Source organism: Mesocricetus auratus, unplaced genomic scaffold, assembly GCF_017639785.1.
Source record: "Mesocricetus auratus isolate SY011 unplaced genomic scaffold, BCM_Maur_2.0 Super-Scaffold_15014, whole genome shotgun sequence".
In the NCBI taxonomy this organism is placed as follows: domain Eukaryota; kingdom Metazoa; phylum Chordata; class Mammalia; order Rodentia; family Cricetidae; genus Mesocricetus; species Mesocricetus auratus.
In genome coordinates, this window is record NW_024429186.1 from 31,020,937 (window position 1) to 31,040,264 (window position 19,328).

The 19,328-nt window shown below is 51.4% G+C and overlaps 1 protein-coding gene across 2 annotated transcripts in view; it reads right to left on the minus strand.

Annotated features, from left to right (window-relative positions):
• Window positions 1-7,663: 7,663 nt before the first annotated feature.
• The window catches only part of Ift43 (intraflagellar transport 43), a 75,700-nt gene continuing 64,035 nt past the window's right edge, over window positions 7,664-19,328 (minus strand). For both annotated transcript variants that reach the window (XM_040742711.1, XM_040742713.1), the window contains exons 6-9: window positions 8,922-8,994; window positions 8,619-8,694; window positions 8,072-8,134; window positions 7,664-7,943 (exon numbers count right to left, since the gene is read on the minus strand). In XM_040742711.1, the coding sequence (XP_040598645.1) occupies window positions 7,824-7,943; window positions 8,072-8,134; window positions 8,619-8,694; window positions 8,922-8,994 (332 nt within the window). In that variant the 3' untranslated portion in view covers window positions 7,664-7,823. The remainder of the gene's footprint in view (window positions 7,944-8,071; window positions 8,135-8,618; window positions 8,695-8,921; window positions 8,995-19,328) is intronic.

Below are 19,328 nucleotides of genomic sequence, written 5' to 3' on the forward strand. Positions count from 1 at the left end.
GAAGAATTCTGAAGTAAGACAGTGAGCAGTGTGGCCTGGCCTCTTGAGGCACTCTCCTTACAAAACTGTTTTGACCCTTCCAGTTTCCCTGTGTCCTTCCTAACTCTGTGCTTGCAGGAGAATGTCAAAGCTGACTCCCAGAGGCCTGAGGTTCTACTGCAGGTTGGACCATCTGCTTTCCCCAATGGTCAAAATTGCTGCATTTCCTTTCCCAAACTACAGGGCGGCAAATTACAGCAAAGTTGACAGGGAAAAAATAAGTGCAGTCTGGCGGCACCTTGGTCTTGGAATCAGCAGATGAGGAGGCACAGCAGGGCCCCTTTGCCTCCTGACCCTGAGCCCAGGTCCCGGAAAGCCTTGGTAAGACCCCGAGGAATCTTCAGTCACCTCCCTAAGAGTTTGTGGGAGAAACCTAAGTCTGGGTCACTGAGGAGTCAGTCATTTAGATACTATAAAACTCACCTTAATCACAAACGACAGATGGACACCACCACAGCCAAGACAGGGAATATTTCCTCCACCCCAAATTTCCTACTGTCCCTCTAGTCAACCTGCTTGTCCCCCTTAGACTTGTGGCTCCTCTCAGGTGAGCTGCATGGTCTGTAGTCTTGACTTTGCTTCCGGATGGATAGACACCTCCTTTCCCCACACAGCCTCTCCTGTACTCAGTGAGGCGAGTTTTCACTCCACATTTGCTCCTCAGCCGTGATCCTTAATGCTGTGAGAGCCATCCTTCAAGATCCTCTCAGGACAAGGCTGACCCATCAGCTGCCCTCAGAAGCTTCCTCTGGCCAGCAGGGTACACGCCGCCGCTCTGTTCTGCCTACTGAGTCTTGTTGCTTCCTGCCATGGCAAGGCCCGTGGGTACACTTGTCTAGTCTTTATCCCTTCCCCCACTCGCAGAGGTGATACCCTCATCCAGGGCCTCTTGTATCATTGGAGATGAATCCATGCCCCCTGGCAGGCCTGGCATATCTCCACATCCCCTTCCCATGCCCAGATAGCCGCCAACAGGAGCTTACTGTACCTTACCTCAGCAGAGTTGAGCTCCTGCCTTCTGTTGGGAGACCAAGCTCTTTTGCTAAATGCTTGTGGTGGATATTCGGTTCCTCCTTTTGAGCCTCTCTGGTGACACTGAATCCCATTTTGGTACCCACAATCCTCTGGGAGGATCTACAGTGTCTCTGCCCCGCCACCTGCAATCCCATTCACGAGCAGCCAAGTCACCGGATCCATACATGGCTGTGTGAAGAGGCCACCACTCACATCTCCTGTGCCTGCCTGTTCTGGCAGGACCACCTGAGGCCCACTTCTCCCTCCTTCAAGCAGAGTTGTTAATAGAAAAGATTTATTATGGCTTATACTTGTGAGTAATAAAGGAGAGACACAGAGTCTCGGGAGAATTCAGGTGACCACCGCAATTAGATAGCTGGGCGAGGTAAAGGAAGGAGGGGAAACGAGCCTTCAAAGGCAGATCTAGCTCTGAAAGGGCCCGAGCAGCTCAGTGAGGAGCTCTGTCACTAAGATGGTGAGAGTCCAGTGCTGGAGGGAAGAAAAAAGTCCTGTGCTGCTGCCATGCCCAGTAATCAGCCAAGCACCACCGGACGCGGAGGCTGACCCTAAGGCGATGCTGGCAGAGGCCATGCCCGCCATGCTCCTTGCACATGGTCCTCCTTGGAGAAAGGCTATACCCTGTCTTGAGCTCATATGTGGGTGGGCATGTTCTCCAGCCCTAAGGAGGCCCAGTAGGGGGCCTGGGGTAAGGCAAACCCTCTATTTTCTCATGTAGGTCAGAGACTTTCCAAGCAGAGGCTCTTGGCTTGAGGGCAAAGTTTAGTAAACAGCACTGGGGAGGGCCAATAGCTGAGGCATCAGTTACTTACTCTAGAAACCCTCCCCCCGGGGGGGGGGGCTCCACTGAGCTCTTGTTAGAGCTTCATTGGACAGAGGAGTCAGCTTCTGGCCAGAGGAAGACAACCCAGCAGGTGAAACAGACCCTCCAGAGCTTCCTCGATCTCTTTCTGTATCAGGCCAGGGCCTGACGGTGACAAGGGGTCAGAAATGGGGTGTGAGTTCCAGGCTAGGAGCGTAACTGTGGGGTGATGAACTCTGGGAACACTCATCATAGACAAAGAAGGTTTGGGCAGTACCCAGGCAGACAGTGGACATGGGGTGGACCGAGGGGCTTCTGAGTTGTCACTATTCCCAGAAACTATGCGTCACTGTTCAAGTCATTACCATCACAGGAACCGCAGCCCCAGAGCAGATGGAACCTCCTGTGTTTGGCTCCCAACTGGAGATAAGCTGGGGATTGAGCTAGGGTCCAGCAAGGGCCCTTTCAGTTCTAAATGCTGATAAGTAACTGAGCAATTTTTTTTTTGGTTTTACGAGACAGGGTTTCTCTGTATTGTTTTGGAGGCTGTTGGTCCAGCCCAGCCTCGAACTCACAGAGATCTGCCTGCCTCTGCCTCCCGAGTGCTGGGATTAAAGGCGTGTGCCACCACAGCCCGGCCTGAGCAATTTTTTAAAAAGCATGCACACCATATAAACATGTCCTGTGTGTCCAAGCTTGCCTGTGGACCTCCAGCTTGTGACTTTGAGGTGAATGCCCACACAGGCCCTGTTTGTACCTAATGCCCCATGACTTATGGAGTCTTTTCAATCTCCCCGTGTAGACACAAGTTGAGGTATGGGAACATGCCCAGGTCATCCCACTCTGATCTGGCAGAGCAGAGATCTGGCATGCTCTACCCTCCTGCATTGCATCCTCCAAGTTGGCTATCATCTCCCCAGGGACAGTTAGCACCAAGCAGCCCAAACGGCAGGCAGGTGTCCTGGGACTGCATGTGAAAGGAAGTTCCAATACTGCTGTACCGCTCGACCTAGGGTCAGCCTCCCCCCACTGCTCCTTGTGCTCCACCTCCAGTCAGACCTGTGGTTGCTGGGGAGGGTGGATTTCCATAGAAGATTTTGCAGGGCTCTCTCAAGTCTCCAAGCCCTGTCTCGGCCAGGTGTTTTCTTGCAGAAAGCCCGTAGTAGAGCCTGTCTCCTCTTCCCAAGGCAAGCTAGTGGGTTGCAGCTGTGGCAGATGCTCTTGGGCGGGCTGGCTGGCCCTCATTCTGTGGAAGCCAATAGCCCCAGCAGCCTGGGAGTTCTGGGCTAATGCTCAACCCTGGCATGGTCCTCTCTTGCTAACCCCTCCAGTCCAGGTCCCTGTGACAGATGCTGGGAACATATGCTGTGAATTAATTCACTCCAGCACAGTCGCAGAGGACCAGCCTGTTCTTCTGTCTGCTCCAGTCACCTTTGCTTTCGGCTTCTCCCAATGCCTAAAGAAAATTCCAATTTCCCCTCCTCCCTCCGTCACCGTGTCCACTGGGCTCCCCCATCCTGCCTCCCCACTGTTGAAGACATTTGCCTTCTAGAGACTAATGGCATCAGAGGGCTGAAAAGGAGCCCAGAATCCCCTGCTCCCAGCTTCTTGTCCCCAGATAATGTCCCTTTTTCCTGAAATGGATGCATTCATTCCTTTTCATTGGGAATCAATCTCAACTTCTCTCCCTCTCCCTCTTCCTCCCTCCCTCCCTCTCTCTCTCTCTCTCTCTCTCTCTCTCTCTCTCTCTCTCTCTCTCTCAGGTCAGATTATCTCCATTCTGCTAGTCCTTCCTTATGTCTAACTCAAATCACTCCTGCTGCGGTGATTCTCAAGATAGAAACATGCAGCTGAATTTTGAGGGTACGTTTGAAGTTTTCCCCCTAAGGAGGGGTTGGCAGCCTCTCCTGGGAAGGACTAAGTAGTATATATCTCAAGCTTCACAGGCTGCATGGTCTATGTTGCAATCGAGTTCTGTTCACTCGGCTCCGAAGCAGTCACAGAGCATATGTCAACATATGAAAATGGCTGTTTTCAGGCAAAACTACAGAATAAGGAGTGGGCTGGCCCGCAGGACTGGGGCTTACCGACCCCTGCTCCAGTGAACCAGTGCCCCTCCTGTTTCCCAGAGTTCCTCTGTCTCCTCCGCGCTTGGGAGCAGGGCCGGGAGGAGCACTCCGGTTTCTTTCACTGCTACCTCATTAGCATCCCGAGGTCAGTCAGGGTCAGGCCTCCTTTGGCTCTGTGCTCCTGGAAGGAACATGGAGCTTGACAGAAATGCAAACATCTCCCAGTCTCATACCGAAAGCACTTCCAGGCTAGTGGAAACATGCTCCTGCAAACAGAGACGAGTTGAGAGAGAGGAAAAAGAAAGAGAGAGGGAAGGAGAATGCCTCTGGAAGACTCAGGGAGACTTGAGAAAAGCTAAGACTTGGAGACTGATGCCCCCAAGGCACTGGAAAAATAACAAACCGGTGCTCTGGGAACGTCTGGCAGCTTGTGTGGCACATAATCGAGCAACCTCCCTGCCAGGGATCCACCTAAGAAAGCAGGGCCTCTGTCCACATGAAGCCTTGTTCAGTCCCCAACTGGAAGCCACCTAAACATCCACCAGTGACCAATGAAAACAGCCAAAGATCGTGGAGAAAAAATACCATGCAGCAATAGAGATTAGGCAAATGTTTCTCCAGGGAAGCCACCGGATTTAAAACTCTACATATTCTGATCTAGAAACTGCAAACTTTTTTTAAATGTTATTTTATTTCAGTTTATGCACAGTGGTGTTTAGCCTGCATGTGTGTCTGTGTGAGGGCGTCACTTAACTTGGAACTGGAATTACAGACAGCTGTGTGTTGCCATGTGGGTGCTGGGAGTTGAACCCCGGTCCTCTGCTCTTAACTGCAGAGCCAGGAACTGCAAATTTAAGGAGTCCCAGCAGCTGGACAGTTGCCTAGGGAGCAAGACTAACCGTCAGGACAGCCAGGGAACAGCTGCACTACAGTGATGTACCCAACTCCCCAGATTTCCTAAAATCACTGAGTCGAACATTTCCAATATCACATTTGCACAGAGGTCTCCAGCCCAGTGTGCCCACAGATCCCACTAACCACTGGGCAGAGGCCTTCACCTATGAGGCCCTCATTGCTATCGGGAGCATAGTGTGATTTGTCTGTGGAGCAGGGGTGGGGGGTAAGGAGAGTGGGGTAGGGGTGGGGTGGGGTTGAAAAGCCTTGAAGGTTCGTTTCTGGGAAAATCAGTCAAGACAAATCAGCTTCCAGAGACACAGAGACACAGCGGCCAATTCCAGGGAGTGTTGTGTCATGCAAACCTCTTCATACATTCTGTCTGCCCAGCGCACTGGGCACACCTGGTCGGCCCACGATCAGACAGCCACCTCCCGCCACGACAGAGCCCACTGTTCTCGGTCCACACAGCATGAATATCTCTGCTTCCCCAGGCTGAGACATGAATAGGAATAAAAAGCAATGAAGAAAAATTTCCTGTGATGCTAGAAGGCCAAAAGAGGTGGAGAATGCCTGGGACACCCAGAGACCATGGGCACCCAGAGGCAGAGCATCCTGTCTCCTGGATCTGCCTGACCTCCGTACCCTGGCCTCTAATACCCCTCAGCCAGGCCTGGGCCATCCCAGCCTCCTGGCTCTGGGAGGGTCCTCTCCACTGGACCAACAGTCTTACTCTTTCCATCAGCCCCTTCGGATCTTTGAGCAAATGTTAGAGCAATATGAAGCCTCTCCCGATCACACATTTCTTTCTACTTTATTTTAGAGACAGGGTCTCATGTTTGCTAGCTGAGGGGGACCTTGAACTTCTGATCACTCTGCCTCCCCCTCCCCAACAGAAAGATTACGGGTGTGAGCCACCATGCCCAGTTTGTGTAGCATGGGGATTGAAGCCAGGGCTTTGTACAACACTACTAACTGAGCCATACCCCCAGATGGGCTACCCCATTTGCTAACGTGTATGTCTGGCCCCCTGTGCTCGGGCACACCGAAGGTCCCACACTGCAAGCCTGAAGACACTCCAGAATGACAAGAGATGCCCTCTCTGGGACTAGGGAAAGTGGTAGAACATTCTAGAGAATGTTGGATTCTGCCCATTCATTATGTTAGACTACGTTTGCCAGCTGAAGGCAGCTTAGGAAGGAGACAAGCACAGGAGTCATGCATGCGGAGGAATAAGCTGCTGAACACCAGCACCGTCACTCACGCAGTACTGGATGACCCTGGGCAATGTCTTCCTGTCTCTGAGTTGCAGCCTCAGCACCAGTCACATGGGCGAAGCATGTTTCACCGTGTCCCCGACAGCTGTGGGCTGGAACGCTGGGGAACTGCGTGTGCTGGCAGCTCCTCAGCTAGCATACTTGAGCCCTGGGTGTGGGCTGGAATTTGTTGCTGTTGTAGGGAGAAGAAAGGAGCCAAGCCCTAGCCATTAGCTTGGGCCAGCTGAAGACCTCCAAGGTTGTTAAGAGCCTGGAGGCCGCTATAGAGTTTGCTAGTAATTAAGGGACTAGAATGCAGCCTTTGTCCTTTGGGTTTCAGAAGGATGTAGGCTCAAGAAAAGCCAGCCTGGATGAAAACTTCTCAGTAGCCATGGGAATTATTCCAAAGAAGCCCTGTCTAGTGTGACTCTGAAACAGGAGGCAACAGGACCCCAAAGCCACTAAGTCCCTGAGTTTATAATTAACCGAGCAGTATCGACTCTGCAGGTCTGGAGCCCAGTAGCTCACCAGGGAAGGGCACTGTAGTCACACAAAAATAACCCCCTAGTGGGTTTTTGATGTGTTGAGCCTCTTTGTTTTTCTGAATTTTAATGAAGAGCTTTCCAAGCAGGAAGTCTCAGCTTCCCACTCTGTGGCCAGAGCATGGGCCTTAGCTAGCTACCGCAGCCTTCCTGGGCCTGCAAGGCCAGCACAGGCAGCAGAGAAAGGCTCTCCCAGTTTTCCACAAGATGTCCTGAGGGAAACAGAAAAACAAAGCAGGAGGCTGTTGAGGCAGTGAGTGGGGCTTTGTGGCCATCTCAGCACATTCTGGAACAGGTAGTGGTGTGGTGGAACAGGGCACACCAGCAGTGGCGTGCCAAGAAAGAAACCCGCAGGCTCCCGGAAGCAGGAGAAGCAAGGGGCCTGGCCCTGAAGAGGGTGCTTCCCTGGGTTTCTTAGGGCGGCCAGTGAGGAGCAGCTGGGCTGCTCTGGAGATCCTCAGGCAGAAGGAGAAAGAAGAGTGCTGCCTGAACAGCCACCATCCTGCCAAAGCCCCTCATCATCATATCCTGACCCTTCACACCCACTGCTTGCTGCTCAGGGGGGGGAGTGCCCGCGATGGTCCCAAAGGGCCACGCCCCTAGAACTCACAGAAGCAGTCTCTAGGTGCCATCCTTCAGGCAGCTGCTGAGGCCTCCTGAGAAGTGGCAACTGCTTCCAGGGACAGCCATCCATCCATCCATCCATCCATCCATCCATCCATCCATCCATCCATCCATCCACCCATCCTCCCTCCCTCCCTCCCTCCCTCTTAAACTTTCCTTCATGCTCTTCAACTATGTAGAGTGTTTAGAGTTCTTATCTGATTGTTTAAAAGTCACCTTCCTGCTATACACGGTATCATGTCTGTAATTCCAGCATTTGGGGGACAGAGGTTGGAGAATCAGAAGTTCACAGGGAGTCTGGGCAAATAGCAACAACAAAAACAACGATAAAAAAGAAAGAAAGAAAAAAATTGCCTTTCATCAATCATGAGTCCATCAGGGTACTGGACAGAATGGAAGAAATGCTCACAGAATAAAGCCATTTATTGAATTGGAGTGATCCAATGTGGTCTACTGAAAATAAATATTTTATTTCAAAATATTCAGTATAAAAATTGAAGCTGCTTGCAAGCTGCCTTGGTTTTAGACTTCTTGTATGTTATTCAAATGCAGTGATGATGCTGGGTCAGGTGTACCTGGGTGGTCCCACAGGGTCCTCCTTCTCTGCCCGCAGCAGGTCCCACTCCGTGAGGAGCTCTGATGACACCTCAGTGTACAGATGGTCCCAGTCCCAGCCCACGTCATCCTGCCAAGATGAAGACTGCAGTCAGTGGCCAACCTCCCACCCTACCCAGGTCCAGGAAGGTACAGGCTACGTTGGGGGCTCCCTGACGGGAGGAGCGTTGAGGCTCAGGGCAGGGATGAGTACTGTACCTCTCGAACTTCATGCTCTGGTGCCAGCACTTTGGTGAGGAGCTTCAGGTCAATTTCTCCATCCTGCGAATGTGCAAAAAGCCAGGCTGCATCCTTGGGGCTTCAGCATTACTTTTACAACTAAGGAGAGGAGCTTGTGTGCGATGAACCCCCAAACTAAGACCCCAGAAAAGGCGTGATCAAACCACAAAAACCCCGAGGGAATGGCATGGGCCCTGGGAAAGGAGGGAAGGTTGTGGCATCTCCCACACTGGCTTCGCTGGGGAAAAGCAACACCAAGAGGACAGAACATTCCACAAGGACAGACAGCAATGGGATGACCACCAGGTGGCCATGGTGTGGCCAGAGAGCAGCTGGGAGTCTGGACAGGAATCTGTGACCCATGGAGGGTCTGGGTATGCTGTGAGATGGTCGAGGATGTCACCTCCAGCATTTCTAGGCAGCCCTGGCATGTAGAGGAAGTGTGCATATCTCTAGAGGAACTGAGAACTTTCCCCTTGGAGATCCCCTGCAGCTGGCCCCTCTGGGCAGGAGTGGGTCCACTCACCAAAGTCTGAAAGGCTGAGTACTTCATGAGGTCATTGTCCAGATCGCGGTAGGTCATCACTCTGTTTACCTGGATGCTGGAGGGAAGGGAGTGAAAGACTCACAGGCAGTCCTGGTTCTAGGAGAGCTCCTGGGTTACCACCTCTAGAATCTTGTGTGCAGACAAACTGTCCTAGCAGAGTTTGACAATAGAATGGAGCCCCTTGCCAGAAAGGCCAGTAAGGCCCACTGCAGACGGCATTTGGAGTGTGTCAAAGTATATGGCCCGGGTTTCCTCACCAACTTCACGCCTAGCGTTACCAACCTCGGAGGGGACGCCACCTGCAGCACGAAGTCTTCCTCCTGCACATCTTCCAGATCTGGGATCACGGGGATATCTGCAAGGAGAGGAGCTGCTGCTACCGTCCACCACATGAACAGGGCTCGTCTACTGCCCGCTGACCGCTTGGTCAGCTTCCACTCCAGCCCTGCCACGTAGGCTGTGGTTTCAGACACTCGGACAGAGTCACACATGGAGGCACAGGCCTTATCCCAGAGCGCATGGAAGGAGCCCCTCCTGATGGACTCTGGCACCCGTGTTTCACCTTGAGTTACAGCGACTCTGATGTAGTCACCAGGGAAGGGGCGTTGCGGTGGATCTCCATGGTGAAATGTAAAGAATGAGAAGAAACGCTCAGCCCTGGGAGAAGCCTTCTATGAGGGTAGAGGAGAGCAGAACCAGGGTCTGGGCACAGTCAGAGACAGAAAGGACGGCATGCGGCTCACAAGCAGAAGTGACGCACATTCATGAGCTACACATGCACTAGCTCCAGAGAGCAGCTGTCTCAGGCAGGATCCCAGCTGCTTGCCTCTGAGGACACTTAACTCCAGTCACAGAACTTGGCTCCTGACACCATCAGAGATCAGGGTTGCCATTTTCCAGGCCTACTGTGACACTGGCTTTGTGGTCCCACTTTTTCTTGCTATCTTTGCAAGTTCTCCCTCTTAACTCTCCAGATATATTACATTACACACACACACACACACACACACACACACACACACACACACACACACACACACACACACGCACACACACACACACACGAAGATAAAAGACCACAAACAGGAAAACCAAGAGACAGGCCTGTCACTCCATTTGGGTAACCTGCATAAGTTGCCAAAAAAGTATCCATAGAGATAGACCCATTTCCTCCAAAAGACTTCCACTGGCTTGGTTAGGGGTTTTGTTTTACTCAATCAGGGCAAAGAGAAAAATGGTGGAGCAAGAAGAGAGGCCATGCGGGGTGAGGCAGTCTTGGGACTCTAAACCAACTGCAGACAGACAACAAAGAAAAACATCCTGGAGGGAGGCTAGGGCTTCCACGGGCTGGATGCAATTTTATTTCCAAAAGAGGCACAAAGTCCATGAATGGCTGGGGAGACTCCTGCCACTTCCAGCCTATTCATTATTTAGACGTGTGGTTGTTCTAGTCAAGCTAAGCCAGAGTACGTAATGTCTCTATTACTACTTCCAACTGCAGACTTACGGACTCACCGTGCCCAGAAATGGAGAGTGAGCCAGGGACGGGGGAGACGCAGAAGAGAAGAGAGAGGAGACAGGCAGAGAAGGGGAACTGTGAAGAGGGCTAGAAAGAAGAAAGTGACAACAGGAATTGAACAAGAGACACACACACCAGTCCCCAAATAACGGGACACAGTCAGCAAGCCCTGTATCTAAAGGGGACCCTTCTGAGCTTGGATCCTATCTCCCTGTCCTGTTAAAAGCGCAAGACTCGGAACCCCTAAGATTTCATTTCTACTATGAATAGAAAGCTGGCTTTCTTTTTCCTCTCCCACAATCAGTACGGCATGAGGGTGGGGCTCCCCGGCTATGAGGCTGCGCAGTCCGGCAGAGGGACAGAGAAGCTGGCTGTGCCCTGTGCCATCCACAGAGTGACAGTTTTCGAGCGAGCCAGTCAGCGCTCGCTGTTGGCTCTCCTCGGCTGTGGAGTCCAGCCTGAGATGAATATTCAGGAGTTGCTGAGAAACGGCCCATGCTGAGTAGGGCTCAGGACGGGGTCTTCCCCAAGTCCCCTTTCCCTCCACAACTCCAGCATTTGGACTCTGTCAACTCAGCCCAGCCTCCCCAAGCTCGGAGGAATTGCACTTCTGCTGAGCGCTCACTGTCACTCCCGTGGGCTTTCCTGGTGGGCCTCACTTCCCTCCTCCAAATGTGCACCGGGGAGCGTGGGGCCTGCCCATCTGCGATAGATCAGAGGTCAGCACAGGCCTTGGCAAAAGGCCGCTCAGAGTGGCACTGGCGAGGTTGGCCACACAGTGGGACTTCTCTCTAATTGGAAGCCTGGTGCCCAGTAGAACCCGTGAACCGCCTGAGTGAGACAGAGCCAGCCATGACAGCCAGGCCAAGACAAGCTGGAACATTCCGGTGCAGTGACAGCTTGAGCTATTGCAGCAGGCAGGCCATCCAATTCCCCACTCCCAGTGGAACAGGTGGCCGTGGAGCAGGTTTTGGGCAAACTTCAAAGAACTTCAAAATTTTAGAGTTTGGATTTACAGTCGCAGACAAGAGCTTGCTTATGTGTTCAGAGGATGCTCTGGGAAATCAGTTTTTACTTTCTTTTCTTCCCTTCCCCCAGCCTGACCCCTCTGTCACATATAGCATGACCAAAGCTAGAGGGGGGGGGGGGGAGGGAGAGCAGGGAGAAAGGGAGAAAGAATACAAACTTTGGAAACATGCTTCTTCAGGGCTGGGGAGGTGGCTCAGTGGATAGACTGCTTGCTCTGCATGCAGGAGGACCTGAGTTCGGATCCCCAGCACCCAGGAGAAAGCTGGGTGTGGCAATGTAACCTGTAACCCAAGTGCTGGGGGAGGAACAGCCAGAGCCTTGGAGCTCACTGGCCACCTAGCTTAGCCAATCAGGGGGAAACTGTCTCAAAAACATGGAGAGTAATAAAGGAGGGTGCATATGCACCCTCACATACACAAACACACATGCGCTCTCTGGCACACATGGGGCATAATTTGGACTTTCAGAACACACCGTTCTAATAGAGAACAGGGAGGAAGGGAGTCAGTTTAGTTCTGTTGAGAAGTTTCCATTTCATCCTTTTCTGCAGAACTGAGGCCACAGCCCAGGGCGTGTGTGTCAGGAAAGTCCTCTCCCACTGATATACCCCAGCCAAGATACCACTGTTTCTAAGAGCCAGTAATTCCACATACTATGTCCTTTCCTCCTTCCTCCACTCTTCCCTGAAAAGCAGGGACAGTGGTGATGAGGTAAGCAGAGCAGGTGTGCAGAATTCCTCTCCAGAGTCAGGAGCACAGGTCCTGGAGTCGGGAGTGTGAATCCAGGCTCCCCTGCACACGTATGCCCTCTGTGCCTCAGTTTCTTCATCTACAAATGAATGTCATCACTGCTCCTGGCTCTTTGGTCACTGTGAATATCAAATGCAATGATCTGAAATGCTAAGCACTACTACTCCATTGGGAACTGCTGTAACACGGAGCATGGAGAGAGGCTGTGGCCCTGTGTCACTTCCTCAGTCAACCCTGCCGGCCACAATCGTTTTCAGAGATGAGCTTGGAGGTGAAGGACTAAATAGCCTGTGTGAGATGATGCCCTTAAAACAAGCGACAGAAGCAGGCTTCTGTCTCCTCCGAGGCTCTCTCACACCGGGAAGTTTCCTTTTCTAATGTAAGCATCTCGCCCCCAAGACACCTGCCTACAGGGGAAGGCCAAGAGACTTCCAACAGTAAGATGGCTTCCCTGGGTTCCCGGATCTAAATAAGCTTAGTCCCCACTCAAGTGCCTGACTTGCTACAGTGTACAGTGTACAGAATGGCAAAAGTGTTGCTGGACCAGAGAACCTGGTGACACCCCCCCCCCATGTCTCACTAAACTGGGGAAGGGAGCTGGGTATCTTCAACAGCCGGGAGAAGGGGGAGGAGAGGGGAAGGACTCATCCCTCACCTCCTGGCTTGGATCACAGTGGAGACTCCCTGCCCCCAGTGTCCACGTCACAGCCCCAGGTCAGGATACTATGACCTCTCTCCTTGCCCTGCACACGCCCTCCCTGCCTACGTCAGCTACCTCAGTAAGCTGCACAGGCTGCTTCTCTGCCCCGCACGGTGCCTGGTTCAGTCAAACTGGGAAGTATTGTCCTCTCGTTTGTCCAGCCTGGTCACCCATCTATCTGCCCATCCACCACCCATCATCAACTCAAGAACCCACTATACGAAAGGTGCCGTGCCAGGGGAAGCACACAAGGCAGGCAGAGCCTAGTCCTCGTGAAGACCAGTCAGACAAACATAATAAACGGAAACAAATATCCTGCTCACAAATAAGAACACATGCTAGGAAGGAAACCGACTTTATCCGTGAGAAAACAACAGGGAAACCTAACAGCTATTTTTTTTTCTAAAGTAAAGTGAAAGTCACATTGTAAGTGCAATGAATTAGAATGGTATAGTGAAGTGTAGCATGGAAAGTTTAGCTTCCTTCTGCAAGCCCAAGTCCTTTCCTCAGAGATAACCACTTCACCTTTATATGGATTTATGGGGCCCTGGAGCACACCACAGCACATCTGTCCTTTTGTTTTGTTTTTGTTTGTTTTGTTTTTGTTTTTTTGAGACAGGGTTTCTCTGTATTGTTTTGGAGGCTGTCCTGGAACTCTCTCTGTAGACCAGGCTGGCCTCGAACTCACAGAGATCCACCTGCCTCTGCCTCCCGAGTGCTGGGATTAAAGGTGTGTGCCACCAACGCCCGGCCACATCTGTCCTTTAAAAGTGCTGCAATTTCTGTCTTCTGGACATACAGGTGTGTCATACTCTTTCAAACAGTCATGTCATATTCTACTACATGAAAGTACCATGATGCATGTAACCCAGTCCAGGAAGGATCTGGTTTAGAATATGGGGCGTGGGGTGAGGATTTAAGGGAAGTCTGCTGGAGTTGGGGACAGAGCAGCTGAGAAACACACCAAGGGAATAGGGGAGAGGCACAGCCCGGCCTTTGTGATCAGCCCTGAACCCCACAGGCAGAATTAAAGGCCTCAGGTTTTTGTCCTTGCATAATTCATTCGTGACCTCGGACAGACCTCACGGTGGTCTGCAGGAAGTAGAGTAAGTGGAATTTACCCTGTGCCCCCACCCTCGTGGTGGTAAACCAGCTGAGGTCAAAGACATGTCCCCAAATAAATAGCAGCAAAATAAAGAAGGGCTGAGCAGAATCAACAGATGCCCCTCAAAAGCAGTCAAGCACACAGAAGGACTCAGTCAATCTCCTTTACATTCTTCCAACTACAGGGTGGGTTCCACTGAGGCTCGAGCTGCTGCAGCAGGATTTGCTCTTCAGGCCAACCAAGACTGACCCTTGGACACTTCCTGGATCTCAAAATTTCATAGCAAAGGCTTTGCCTTGTTTGTAAACTGCAAAGCCTGCTGGGAAACAATGGATGAGGGGGGAACAAAGGGGCAAAAGAAGAGTTGTTCATTTGGGCCCACTATGGACCACCTGGCTCCATCCTGAGGCTAGGTCACACTGTTCTCCACCAACCTCTGTATTCTGGAAGCTCCTCACAGAGGCTTTTGAGTGTATATGACAGCAGCTCTGAGAGCCTGCTTCACAAAGGAAGATCACCGCCCCCCCCAAAAAAATCAATACCAAAGCCTACTGATGCTACCTCCTAGGCCCAGCCAAGCAGCTAAGATCACTGAACTGGTTAAGTGTGGGGCTACAGATGTGATTTGGTTGGAAGAGTCCTGCCAAGCATGTACAAGGCCCTAGGTCTGAGTCTAAACATAAATACATAGATAAATAGTGCCAAAAAAAAATGTACATCACACAAGCACATCAATTACAACTGGTTTCAAAGACGTGAGAAGCCGCCTTTTACCCTCCAACATTCTGCAACACGGATAGTGACGTTATACCCAGACACTAGCTGCCTGTTCCCAGGGAGATCCTGCTCTACTTACTGCTGCTTGAGGTGAGGCGGCTCTGATGTCTACAGCACATATTGTGGCAGCTTCTGCCCCCATCCAGCTGTTTGCACAGACTATGACCACCCAACCTTCGACTCTGGCCTTTTGCGACAGGGTCTCCCTCCAGTCCAAGCTGGCTCCAAATTCACAGCAATCTTCCCACTTCAATCCCCAAAGTGTTGTGAATACAGGTCCTAACCATCATGCCGGCAGAAGGAATGTTTTAGGTGGGCTCTCCTTGCTCCGAGTAGAGCTCGAATAGTCATAGGCTTTTCACCAAAGGAAACAAAGTACCCTGCTCCCCTAAGACGATGTCTCAGGCTGAGAGCCTTCACTCAGAAGTTCTTTCTTTTCTTTTGTTTACTGGCCTGACTTTTCCTTTAACGGCGCTGGGGACTGAACCTGAGCCTTGCACACTCAAGGCAAACGTTCCACCGCTGAGTTTCATCCCAGCCCTCTGCTGGTTTTCTTGGTTGGGGACTCCTATATGTGCCCAGATAGCTTGGACATAACAACGTAACGTCTCTTCTATATTTATTTCAGCACTTTCTCGTCTTGACATCTTCACCTCCCCAGGTCCCGCAGGGCATTTATGACATCTGTTCCTGTGCTTCCTCTGCTAACTGACTGGGATATTCATCTCCTCACAAACTTCTTTTCCACCCTGTGACCTGGCCACATGGGGCATTCATGGATTGTCAGGACTCACACTCACCATTCATATCCAAGTTCAACAATCAATCCACATGAAAGAAATCTGCACACGGCTTTAGGATGCCCCTGTAAGAGCAGTCTGAACACACCGAATTTGTGCCACTAGCCAGTACTTGCAAGTGAGGGGAAACCACGGCCGTGTTCTTTGGAGATGGTGACCTGAAGGCAGGGAGCACTGTGCCTTTTCTCGGTAGCTGAAAACTTTGTTTTACTGAATGCTGTTACCTTCTGCATCACGTATGGGGAATTTTAAGCAGGCAAACGGAAGAAGGTCTGATTGAAGATGAAGTTAAGTGAAAGAAATTGGTCTCATTTAGCACATGACAGGATTCATCTGTGTTCCCAAGTCCACTGAGGTGGCATCATGGGCGTTTCATATTCATGAGCTGCTGCGACACTATGTCCCCTCATTTACAAAGAGCCGTGTTCAGCAAATTCTGTCCCTGTAGACACCCCGTGCATTTCATGGTCTTGTCAGAGAGACATCAAACGCTCCAGTAACCAAATACCAGAAAATGGCTTTAATTAGTGGATCTCAATCGTATAAATAATTTTTTTCTAAGTGAAAAAATGGAGAATTTTTTAAAAGTGAAAAGAGAAGGGGAAAGCAGGAGGCAACAGGCTTCAAACACCCGAAGGAACAAGGGAGAGAGGTCTCGGAGGAGTCCTGAGTGGTCTCCTGTATTCCCCGAATCAGGGGATGAGGTCTCCAGGTCCCTTGCAGGCCTGCTGTCTGAAGGCTTGTCCCTTGTGATTTCTACCCCTTAACACGCGGTCTGGGCTGTCCTCATTACCGGCAGACGAAGAGGGCAGAAATGGCGATGGTGGCCAGAAAGCCATACTACAAAAGCCGAAGACCAGGACTGATCGCAGGCATGATGGTGGCTGGAGAGAGGGCCACACCCGGGCCGCTCCCCAAGGAAGCCCGCAGTAGAAGACAGACAGCAGATGCTTCGCCCCACACAGTGAAGCCCCATGTGCTCCTGCAAAACCAAACTCTCCTGTGCCGCCAGGGAGGCAGACCAGTCCTTGAGAGGAGGAAGGTCAAAAAGAAAGAAAGAAAAGGCACTCCAGACAAATGCATGGCTCCTGAGATGGGCCATGCACTCCCGGTGCCGGGCTCTAGGTGAATCGGCAGGAGGGAAGCGGCTTGGTAAGAGCTTCACATGAGTCGTGGCACTGGGTGGTGTCTAGAAGCCTGACCCCACTATTGCCCACAGAGGGGTGTCGCCATGCCTCTGAAGGAGCTCTCCCATAGAATTTCTCCATCAGTACTCCCACTCTGCGGTCCTCTCCCCCCAAGCCTACCTAAAGCTCTACAGAAATCCGTGATGACCACACACAGGACCATCAACCAAGGCTGAGTCTTGGGACCCATTCCAGGACGGGCCTCTTGAGGGACAAGTAAGCTCAAGGGGATTTCCAGATGCAAAGAACCAGGAGTCTTCAGGGACTCAACTCTGAGACGACCTACGTGTTACATGTTGGGGTGGCCTCCAGGGACCGTCATTGCACCGGTGACTGGCAGCCGAAGAAAATGAGGAGCAGGCTCCCTCAGCGCCTCCTGGCGCTTCTCCCCATCTTTTATCTGTAGGCTCGAGTTAAGGACGAGGAAGAAGAAAGAGCTTTAAACACAACGAAGGGATGAGTGGCTCGAAGGAACGGAGACTGAGGAGCTCTTCACTGAGGCCCAGCATGAGTGACACGGTGTCAACGTGGCGGTGAGAGCACCATCGCAGAGGGCCACGCGAAGTGTGTTAGAAACCAGGCATATCGGATTCTATTTCATCCTCTTCGTGTTCCCCGGGAAAAAAAAACAAGACAAACTACACTGCTTTCATTCTAAATCCTTAGGTTTTGTGTTTTTCCTTATATATATTTATTAAAAAAATTCTCCTTCGATCGATGCCACCAATGACACCCCACATACGGAACGCCTCCGAGCAGCTCCCTCCACGCAAGGCCACTGCTGGTGACAGCCAGCTGGTTTTGATCACAGCCATTCCAAATCAGATTTTCATAAGATAGATGAGGAGTCTTACTGCCACTCTCTTATCAGATGAGAAACGGAGGGGGAGGGGAGGACGGGTCCTGAGGGAACAGAGCAACAATCAAGGGCTGTGTGGCTCTTTCTCTGTCCCTCAGCTGCAGCAATTTTCAAAGGAGTCCGCCTCAGGCACTTTTAAATGATGGTGTCTCAATTCTGTAATCATGTTTCAAGAGCTTTCTCTTAAAGGGTCTTTTAGGTAAACCTAGTCCGTCAACCACACTTATGGACTCTGGAATCAAACTGTCCTCCTGTGGATGTGTATAGATGAGTCCCCATGGTCGGCTGGGGAAACTAACGTGAGGAAGGAAGAGCCACCACTTGCCGAAGTTCACTTCCTGCAGAGTTAGGGGGTCCCCTGTTACCTCCTCCCCAGATTTCGGCCACTGGAAGGCTTGTCTGGCTCAGGTCCTAGAGGAACAAATCTGTTTGTGTCAGAGGGCAAAGACTTCTTTCTCCAAGCGAGGGTGAAGTGAGTCCCATGTCTAACCTCAGACACACAAACATACCTGCCCCTGCAATCGGGCTTTGATGTGAGTGAGCAACCATCTAATGGGGAGTGCATGGGCAGTCACCAGCCATTCAAGACAACTTGCTGAGTATTGGAGGCAATTCAGTAGCTACACCTGTCTTCATGGCAGAGTCCATTGGACTGTTTCTTTACACAGTTCCCATCATTTGAAAAAGATCCCAGGACACCGAGCGTCTATCTCCTGGTCATATACACTCGGGTGTGCATGTGTAGAGTTTGTGTGTAGAGGCTGTTCTTCTCGAGGTAGAACTGGCTACCCTAAGGACCTCATCTGCTCTCATGCTGCAGCTGTCCACTCCCTTCACAACTGTGTGGAGGAGGGAGTGCATCTCCCTGAATGCTGGACCACCACTGGGCCACATCTGGACAGCCTCAGGGAGCTAAATAGGAGTAATCTCACCCCATCTAGATTCTACCTTCTGCCCCCATGAGGAAGCAGCATACCTCATTTCTATTGTGATTTCAGAGATGTAATTTTCCTTCACATCTGTTAGCAGAATGTAGAGTAATCTATGAAACACATTCCTCCAGCTAGACTATGAGTGACAATGCTGAGGGTGCCTCCTGTGTTCCCAGGAAGTCACACAACCTGCTCCATCAAAAACACGCATGTGCCAGGTGTTGGTGGTGCACGCCTTTAATCCCAGCACTAGGGAGGCAGAGGCAGGTGGATCTCTGTGAGTTCGAGACCAGCCTGGTCTACAGAGTGAGTCCAGGACAGCCTCCAAAGCAATACAGAGAAACCCTGTCTCGAAAAACCCCCAAAAAGAAAAAAAAAACATGCATGCATACAAGGTGCCATGTGTTTGTTCTCACTCTGTCCCTTCAGATGGGACATGGGAGTAAGCTATTCATGTGAACAAAGAAGACGAGACTCAGAGAAGGATGCTATTGACTGTGCTTCGGACCGAGGTGTCATGACAGCAACTGTGGCAAGTCTGTTATGGCTTGAATGAGAAGTGTTCCCATGGGCTTACGGCTATGAACACTTGTTCTCTAGCTGGTGCTGTCACTATGGGAAGCTGTGGAATGTTTACGAGGTAGCACCCAGCTGGCAGAAGTCAGTCACTGGGGACAAGGGCTTTGAAGGTCATATCATCACGGGGCACCATGATGTGAATAGCCACCAACACGAGCTTCTACCAGCATGAATTTGAGCTGCCCCACCGTGTCACCCCTCTGTGATGGACTGAAACCCCCAAAACTGTGATCCAAAATAAATGTTTCCGGCAGATACTGTGGTCACAGTGACTCAGAAGTAATGAATACGTCTGGTGTGACTTGAAACTTTAGAATACCGCTCAGATCCCAAGAGCTCCCCCACCCCCCCAGATCTGCCAGTTACAGCAGCAGCAGAAGTCAGCCACACGCTTCTTGCCAAAGCTACACAGAACTCCCTCCGGCATCCCAGAGCCGTGGGGGCTCGTCTTAG